At 46.8% G+C, this 9724-nt stretch overlaps 1 protein-coding gene across 4 annotated transcripts in view; it reads left to right on the top strand.

The window, feature by feature from the left end:
* The first annotated feature begins 8345 nt into the window (after positions 1-8345).
* Positions 8346-9724, top strand: part of BICDL1 (BICD family like cargo adaptor 1) — a 71243-nt gene continuing 69864 nt past the window's right edge. For all 4 annotated transcript variants that reach the window (XR_005589721.1, XM_039505794.1, XM_039505793.1 and 1 more), the window contains exon 1: positions 8346-8822. Coding sequence is in view for 3 of the 4 variants with exons in the window: in XM_039505794.1 (XP_039361728.1) it covers positions 8412-8822 (411 nt within the window). In the remaining variant the exon portion in view is untranslated. The remainder of the gene's footprint in view (positions 8823-9724) is intronic.

The following is a 9724-nucleotide window of genomic DNA, read 5'->3' as shown; positions in this document are numbered from 1 at the left end:
GGAAGGTAAAGGCAGGAGTCAGTGGATCTTGAAGTATGTAGATGTACTGGTCATATACCACTTCAAAAAATGGGTTAGCAACTGACCAAACACTAATGAAGCTAAAATAATGGCCAATGTGGCTCAGCTGCCATTCAAGGAGGATTCCTTCTCCCTTCTGTTGGGCCTTCAGTGTCAAGCCTGTGTACTTGTGATCAGCACCAAAGAGGATTTGCCCCAAATAGCGGTTACTGTGCAAGTGAATATGGCTGCAACATTTGGATTACATTATTAATTAGTGGCTGCATTTGTGAATACAAATGACATTTTTTAAAAGGAAAACAGTATTTTCCACTTGCTGCACCCAACACTTGTGAATCGGGCTGGTTTTCAGATAATTTATAGAACCCTAGTTGCCATAACAACATGATTGTTCAGTGAAGCACAAATACCTGGCAGAGTTGCCATTATCATGAAATAATTGACCTCAGTAGTGGTCCTTCCTGAAGGAGCTGCACTAAAAATCAAGATTGCTTCGTATCAGCATGGTCACTTATAACACAATAATGATAGATGACTCACAGTAGCAACAGCAGTGTGTGATTACAAATTGCAGCATATGCATAAGCAAGCGGACAGATACTAAAAAAAACTTTTCTCTGCCTTCTCCCTTCCCCACAACAATGCATAAAGTTATGTCTGGGCATTTAATGACCACAGAACAATTCTAACCAGGTTAATACAGCAGCCCAGAAAGTTAGAGAATAACTGTTTCATATAAATAAACCACAAGACAGAAGAAAATGCTACTTGCTCTGTCTTCCACTTGACCACACAACAAAAAGTTCTGAGTGAGAATGGGCTACATTTTTAGAAAGCTTATTCCACTGAGTCTCATTATGCATTCTCATGCTCTAAAATTCATCCTAACCCTCTGCAAAAGGCATGTGTTTCATTTTAAATGAAGCCACTTTGAGTTTTTCTTTAGTACTAACTGAGCACCTGTTGAAGTAAATACAAGCTGAATTCACTGCCAGTATATGGAAGTATGAATCCATTGGCTTCAGTAGTGATGTGCTTGTTTGCTCTAGTGTTGAAATAGGTCCCGTGAGATTGTTGTGAAGCTTTGAAGGGTTTCTCACGTGGAAACAAATGACTAAGAACTGTAGTAAAAAATGTCCATCTCTAATTCATAGATCAAAGGGTTACAGTAAGATACTCCAACATGCTATGAAATACAGTACAGTATAAAGCTTATACAGGGTAAACACATAAATTGTCTGCCCTCTATAATACTGATAGAGAGATATGCACTGCTGTTTGCTCCCCCAGGTATTAATCACTTACTCTGGGTTAATTAATAAATATAAGTGATTGTATTAAATATAAAAAGTAGGATTTAAGTGGTTTCAAGTACCGGTAATAACAGACAGAACAAAGTAAGTTACCAAGCAAAGTAAAACAAAACACACACGTCTAAGCCTAATACATTAAGAAACTGTTTACAGGTAAATCTTACCCTCAGAGATGTTCCAATAAGCTTTTTTTCACAGACTAGACTCCTTCCTAGTCTGGGCCCAATCTTTTCCCCAGGTACAGTCCTTGTTAGTTCCAGCTCACGTGGTAACTAGGGGATTTATCATGATTGGCAGCCCCCTTTGTTCTGTTCCACCCCCTTTTGTAGCTCTGGCCCAAGGCAGGAATCTTTTGTCTCTCTGGGTCACTACCCTTCCTTCCAAATGGAAAAGTAACTGATTTAAGATGGATTTCAGTATCATGTGACATGGTCACATGTCCTGTGAGACCTCATTCTTCTTTCTTCCAGGGCTGGCCTGCACCTACTCAGGGTGGTTTGCAAGTAAACAGAGCCATTTACAACCAATTGTCCTAGACAATGGGAGCCATTAAGCTTCCAAACCATCATTGATGGCCCACACTTTGCATAATTACAATAGGACTTCAGGAGATATACTTCATATTTCTAGCTTCAGATACAAGAATGATACATACATACAAATGGGATGAACACGCTCAGTAGATTAATTAGAGGATTGGGCCAAAATAAATCTGATGAGGTTGAACAAGGATAAGTGCGGAGTCCTGCACTTAGGATGGAAGAATCCCATGCACTGCTACAGACTAGGGATCGAGTGGCTAGGCAGAAGTTCTGCAAAAAAGGACCTAGGGGTTACAGTGGACAAGAAGCTGGATATGAGTCAACAGTGTGCCCTTGTTGCCAAGAAGGCTAACGGCATTTTGGGATGTATAAGTAGGAGCATTACCAGCAGATCGAGGGACGTGATCATTCTCCTCTATTCAGCATTGGTGAGGCCTCATCTGGAGTACTGTGTCCAGTTTTGGGCCCCACACTACAAGAAGGCTGTGGAAAAATTGGAAAGAGTCCAGCGGAGGACAACAAAAATGATTGGGGGCTGGAGCACATGACTTATGAGGAGAGGCTGAGGGAACTGGGATTATTTAGTCTATGGAAGAGAAGAATATGGGGGGATTTGATAGCTGCTTTCAACTACCTGAAAAGGGGTTCCAAAGAGGATGGATCTAGACTGTGCTCAGTGTTACCAGATGACAGAACAAGGAGTAATGGTCTCAAGTTGCAGTGGTGGAGGTTTAGGTTGGATATTAGGAAAAACTTTTTCACTAGGAGGTGGTGAAGCACTGGAATGGGTTACCTAGGGAGTTGGTGGAATCTCCTTCCTTAGAGGTTTTTAAGGTCGGGCTTGACAAAGCCCTGGCTGGGATGAGTTAGTTGGGGATTAGTCCTGCTTTGAGCAGGGGGTTGGACTAGATGACCTCCTGAGGTCCCTTCCAACCCTGATATTCTATGATTCTATGTCTTATTTGTTATCATTAACATAATATCCGTTCCACTTTCATCACTTGTTTTTCAGAGCTGCACTTAGTCAATGGGCTAAGAGCATTCTAATATTAGGGTCAGAAATTCAGGATACCTGATAGGCACTTATGAAAAACATTGCTGAGTTACCCAGTTCAGACCAGCTGTAAACCCAACTGTCTAGACATTTTTACCTTTTCTTGGATTTCTATTTAATCTGCGTTATGGATTAGTGCTGATTTTTAATAGAGGATTTTAAAAGATAGGAAACAAAGGGTAGGAATAAATTATCAGGTTTCACAATGGAAAGAGGTAAATAGAGGGGTCCCCCAAGGATCTATACTGCGATCTGTGCTGTTCAATATATTCATACATGAGTTGGAAAGGGTTTAAACAGTGAGGTGACAAAGGGTATGTCTATACTACGAAATTAGGTCGATTTAATAGAAGTCGATTTTTTAGAAATCGATTTGATACAGTTGATTGTGTGTCCCCACTAAGTGCATTAAGTCAGCAGTATGCATACACAGTACCGAGGCTAGCGTCGACTTCTGGAGCGTTGCACTGTGGTAGCTATCTCACAGTTCCCGCCGTCTTCACCACCCATTGGAATTCTGGGTTGAGCTCCCAGTGCCTGATGGGGCAAAAACATTGTCACGGGTGGGTCTGGGTACATGTTGTCAGGCACCCTCCCTTCCTCCCTGAAAGCAACGGCAAAAAATTGTTTCTCGCCTTTTTTCCTGGGTTACCCGTGCGGACGACATACCACAGCAAGCATGGAGCCCACTCAGCTCACTGTCACCGTATGTCTCCTGGGTACTGCAGTGCTACACAGCAGCATCCCTTGCCTTGCGGACGGTGCAATACGACTGCTAACCGTCATAGTCGTCCCATTTAAACAATGTGCATGATACAATAAAGGAAGGGTAATGAATAAAGGAGTTTAAAGCAATTCAGTAATCAATTATTAAATTCTGAGGACAGTGATGGATTTTCTGACATGGAGATTAATAGACAGCCATGCAGTTAACAAAGCATTAATATAAACTGAGTCAAATGTATTACATAGAATATTGTTTAGTTAGCTGGGCACAAATGAAAGCTGAGCATGTTGAACTAGAATGTACAAATATGGTATTAACATATCTGTAATAAATGCTGTTTAGGTTGTCTGTTTCTCCTCCCAGGCAGTCACCTCTCTCACACATCCAACAGCTAGAGCTAAGAGTTTTGTTTGAAGCTTTTGGGGGGGGGATTAATATCTTCTCACTATAATCTCTTTTTATTGTATACATTGAAGGAGGCATTAGAGATGAAAATGAATGCCACAATGGATTTCATTAACCACCCCAGAAAGCTTGTCTTGTTATAATAGGCTATACCAGCAGAAGGCACATCAGTTTGGATTTTAAATTACCTCCCCTAGTTAAGAAGAAGAAACCTAGCATACCTAGTAATAGTATGGTTTCTGTTCTGGGGAGAGGTTCTTTTAAGGAATATAATATTGTACAGGATCATTTCGCAGTAAAGTGAGCCCTGCTTTCCAATCAAACTTCTGTTAATTAAAAGCCAGGTCTTAGGAACTGGATGACTGAAAGAATTGATAATGGGATACAGAGCCTTTCACCTCTAATTTACTGGTTCAAATATAGTTCTGGGTAATAATGACCAACAGTTATACCATTTGATGGCTCTTGGTGGCCTCAGTCTAGTTCCTAGTGAACAGGTATTCATATCACAAAAACTCCACCACAGTTCACATTAACTGACATTGTTAGGAAGAATCCCAAGGACTGAATAGGCATCCTGGGTAAGTTACCTTCAAAGTTATTCTCCTAATGCAGAGTTAAGGGCCATTAGCAGAAAGCTAGAGGGAAGTTTGCATTTGCACAACTCACCTATCTGTGGATAAACAGAAGATTTTTAGGGCTCCCAATCTGACATCTTCATGAGCACTAGAAAGGGATACAGCTCAATTGTGAGATGTAATTAGTTGGAGGGTGGGGCTAATTCTGTGTCCTAGCTATTGATATATATGCAATTATGTATAGAGATAGACTGAATTCAAGTGAGGCCCCTGGAGGGGGAGGGAATTTAGAGGCAACCTTTAGTGGGATAAAGCTGTGTAAAATTCCTGTTTTCTACAGGAGTGTAGTCTTCCTTAAAGGGGTCTCAATTCAACCATAGCTAAAATAACACCTTTTTTAAAAAAATAAGTTTTAATAATTTGACATCTCAGCACCACTTTCCTTCTTCCCCTCCCCAAGCCCCCCGCCCCCCGAAAAAAAAAAGTTAGGGCAAGTCCTGGGCCCTTAGCAAAATACCCTAATACAGATCTCAAGGGAGTCTGGGTATTTGATGGTTCCCAACTCCTCTGTGTTGTCTCCTTCCAGAGAGGGAACTTAATCCTAGAGTTGACTACAACTCCCAGCAGTCACTGAGGCTGCCTTTAAAATGAACTTTATCCTAGTATAAAAGTATTGATCTTTAATTGGTGGCAAGCCCCAGTGGCTGTTGGGAGTTGTAGTCAGCTATCCAAACTAAACTGCTGGCCATAAAGATGCTGAGGAGCACCTCATTAGCCTAGCAAGCCTAACCAAGGCCTCCAAAAGGGCAAGAAGGGCTTGGATAACATAATGGCACTTTAAGGGGTGCAAAGTTGTCTCCTTAGAGATATTTGGGTAGGATGGTATTTTCCTTGGCTTGGGGGCCTACAAGTATCAGATCTCAGTTTTATGCCAGATATGGTAGAGGATTTGGGGGTGTAAAAAAAAAATCCGTTTCTACTTGTGAACTCTTCCTTTCAGCATTAAAAAAAATGTCTGTCTGAACCATATTTTTGGTGAATTTGTACATGCGTGATGCCCCACTGGCTTAGCCAATAGTGTTAATTTTTCACACACTCTTATTAAGAGGATGAAATGGGATTCTCCAAACTTTTCTTTAATTCTTTAACTCAATACTAGAATTTCTTTAATGAACTGTTATTTTACAATTATAAGCTTTTTTGAAATGCCTTCCCCACCCCCAATTCATTAAAGGCAGTTGTGGCAGGGCTTCACTCACCATGCTGGTGCCTCCTGCTGGCCATCTTGGGGATTAGCTCTGCCGGTCAATACACCCTCACCCAGTGGTGCCTCACCCACCATCACATCTGCTCTTGGACCCATATCACTCCTAGGACTGCAGTGGCCTCTTCATGACACAGCCCTTGAGCCACATCACAATCTGTGCGTCCCCCCTTCCAGTGGCAACTGCAGTCAATTGTCCTGCCACTTCTCCAGTGGTGAGTGGCAGGTCCCAGGCCCACCTAGGGACCCTGTACATAGCAGCTACATGTTGCATCCCCTCCAGCTCCTCAGTACATTTCCCTGGGCCACTTCCCCACAGCACCAGCATCTTCTTCACCCTTACTCCAGGGGCACAGCATCCCACTTCTGGCAGGCAGGCAAGAGCTCCCTCTCACTCCCCTGTTCCTGCCTAACACTGCTCTGTCCAGAGTGAATGAATGCGTGCACTAACACGTCCTCCCTCTTAGAGTTCTAGGAAGTAACTAACTCTACTCTGCCCTGCCCTATTTTTATATGGGCCTGCTGGGTCCTGATTGGCTGCTCCTCACAGCCTCTCCCTATTGGCTGCTTCCTGCACAGCCTCCTTAGGGGTCTATTAACCCCTTCCATGCCAGTGTGGAGAGGTGCCCCATCACAGCAATTCTACTAACAGGTTAGTGTTTTGATTGTGTCATTAGTATCCTAAATCAGAGCCATGCTTACAGTAATTCTCACAACATGCCTACAAAGTAGACATTGTTATGCCATTCATTTTACAGATGAATACAATGATAAACTGAGAGAATAAGGCCCACATTTTCAAAAGTAGCCTCTAGCTTTAGGTGCCTCACTTTTTGTTGCTCAACTTTTGACACATAAATTGTGGTTTTTCGGGAGGCTGAGTAGGTACAATTCCAGTTGAGCCCTATCTGTCCAAAATTGGGAATCCAAAACTAGAGGCCACTTTTGAAAATGAGGACTTCTGTAGTTTGCTTCAGCATAACAAGCAAGTCACTGGTAAATTGGAAATAGAACTCAGGAGTCCTGCTGAATCGCAGTCCCCTGCTTTGACCAGTAAACCATGTTGCCTGAGCTTTGAGAACCATGTCTAAGAAAAATATTTTAGATTATGATTCATCCAAAAATGAGTTCTGAATTATTTGAGAACCATAAAGATTCTGATTTTCAGGAACCAATCTTAGGCAGGATGAAATGCAACATTAGGGCTGTTATTGGAATCTGGCAGATTTTTAAGAGGATCATGGTTTATAACAACAGAAGTAGTGGTGGTAGAGCAAGCCTGGGAGTGAAGAACTCCTCGAGAGGGAATTTTGACTCAGCTTTAGACTTGCTGTGTAGTTTTGGGCAAGTAAATTACATGCTTTCTGCCTGTTTCATCGTCTGTAAAATGGGGATAACATTTATGGCAGGGGGCCTGTGAGGTTTAATTTACTAATGGTAATATAGAGCTTGAGTCCTCAGATGGAAGCTGCTATATAAGTGCTGAGTATTAGGATTAGGTAACATCGGTAAAGTGCTTTGAAGATGTTACCCCCGTTAAAGTGAGTGGCATTATTATAAAGAAATATCTGTAAGGCATTTTAAAGACTAATTTGAGGTAATTTTGAGGGCACCTGTCATCTTAGATGGCAAATACCGTCAGTAAGGTTTGCCTTGGGCTGGCTTGAACTCTTTGCTTTTGTCTGTTTTTGCTCACAAATAGTTTCCTACGTAGTATGAAGGGGCAGGTTTAGACTCAGCCTCACCTCTTCTCCTAGGCATTCCGCAGCTGAAGGCCCTGCACTGAGACAGCACAGCCCCGGGCACTGCGAGGGGCGCTAGGGGACCCCATCCTAGGGCTGTGCTGTTCGTTATGGGCTGGCTGGAGAAGACCTGCCGCACCATAGACAGGGTAAGGGCCGAGTACTCCGGCCCCACCCCGAGAGCAGCCTGTGCCTGGGTGTTAGTCCAAGGTGGGTTGTCTGGAAGGGGCCCCGGCGCCTGCGTGTGTCTGGGGGAGGGAATGTTCTGGGCAGTGCGGCGAGGCTCGGGGCACGCAGGGGTTAATCAGGGCAGCACCTGGGTGCCGGCCTATGGAGCTACCCGGCTCGGCGAATCAGAGCCCCTCGGAGAACAGGTGTTTGCTGTCGTCAGGGCTCGGGGTTGGGAGGGGGGTGGCCGCGCCGCCGGCTTCGCGAGGCTCCTGCAGCCGCTGCTGCAGCGCGATGTTTTGCAGGCGCCGCGGCGGAGATGGGGCGCGGGCAGCGGCGCTGCGGACCGCGCCCGGCGGCAGCAGCGGGGCGCCCGCGCGCGCTGAGACAGCCCGGCTCCGGCAACAGGGCGGCTAAGGCGGCTCCCCGCGTCCTCCCGGGAGGCGGCGCGCGCGGCGGCGGCTCGGCGCGGGCACGGAGCGCGGGGCAGGCTCCTGGCGCAGCCCAGCGTGCGGGAGGAGAAGGGGCAGAGGCAGCCCCAGCGGCGGGGGCCGGGCTCGCCTGCCCCCGCAGCCTGGAGCGCACGAGGGGCGGGCCATGGCCGCTTACTGCCTGGGCTTGGCGGGCGCCGCTTCAGCACCAGCGGAGCTGGACAGCGCCTGCTGCATGGAGCTGCAGGGGGCGGCGGGAGCAGGAGCCGCCCGGAGCCCCGCAGCCGCCGCGGCCGCCTTAGCTCCGCTCCAGGGCGGCCCGGGGGAGCTGGAGCTGGCGCTGGAGGAGGAGCTGGCTCTCCTGGCCGCCGCCGGGGAGCAGCGGCAGCAGCAAGCCGGGGAGCAGGACGCGGGGCCTGCCCCGGCCGGGCAGCAGCCCGAGCTGCTCTCGCTGATCAGGCAGAAGGAGAAGGACCTGGTGCTGGCCGCCCGGCTGGGGAAAGCGCTGCTGGAGAGGAACCAGGACATCAGCCGGCAGTACGAGCGGATGCACCAGGAGCTCACCGACAAGCTGGAGGTGAGGGGCTGGGGCTGGCCGCTAGACGGGCTAGGCTAGGGGAGGAGCCGGCCTCAGGGACACTCGCACACGGGACAAGGCGGGGTAGGTGGCGAGCTGCGCTCCAGGGGCAAGCAGTGGGGTGGGCTGGGCTGGGTGACTCCAGCCTCACTTACTGGGGGGGCGAAGATGTGAGCCTCGGAACCGCGTGCCGGGTGGGGCGAGAAGCCCTAGTCTCCAGTGACAGTGTAGGTGGGAGCAAGTGAGAACTTGGTTCTGGAAACCTGCCCTTGAGGGACGCTATAAGAGGAAACGGGAGGGGTGAGAGAAACCTGGGCTCCAGGGATAACGACGAGCGTTTCACCTAAGTTGCAGGCCCCGGCTGGTGAAAGGAAGGAGATGCATTGGCATTCGGGGTGGGAAGCACCCCGGCTCCAAGGACTAGAGAGAGAGACAGCGGGAGGAGCAGGAAGACTTGAGCTCCCTTAGAAAGCATGGAGGAGGCCTTTCTTCGCAGCAAGTTGTTTGTGTGTCTCAGCTGCTCAGTGGCCACAAGCTGGCAATGCTAAGTTCAGGGGCACTGCTAGAGCATTGTACTCTAAAGGCACAAGTAAAGAACATCCCCCCTTTTCCATCTTCACCCAAATTACTTTTCCTTTCAAGGTAACTTTGGGGACTTGTTTGTAGGTTTCAGGCACAAGTCCTTTTTATCTAATTTACTTTGTTGTGTAATGTGCTAAAAGAAGATTTCTATATTGAAACCTAGAGATGCTCTTGCCTTGACCTCCTGTCTTAGGGCTATGGAGGATGGGAGGAACCATGAAAACCTTTGATTGCCCAAAGATAAGTTATACAACATTGCAAAAATCTATCTGCAGACCTACCAGAACCTGCCATGGGAACTATAGTTAATGGAAATGAAA

The sequence above is a fragment of the Mauremys reevesii genome, linkage group 18, assembly GCF_016161935.1.
Source record: "Mauremys reevesii isolate NIE-2019 linkage group 18, ASM1616193v1, whole genome shotgun sequence".
In the NCBI taxonomy this organism is placed as follows: domain Eukaryota; kingdom Metazoa; phylum Chordata; order Testudines; family Geoemydidae; genus Mauremys; species Mauremys reevesii.
The sequence above is the reverse complement of the archived record's forward strand: the minus strand, read 5'-3'. Positions and strand labels throughout refer to the sequence as shown.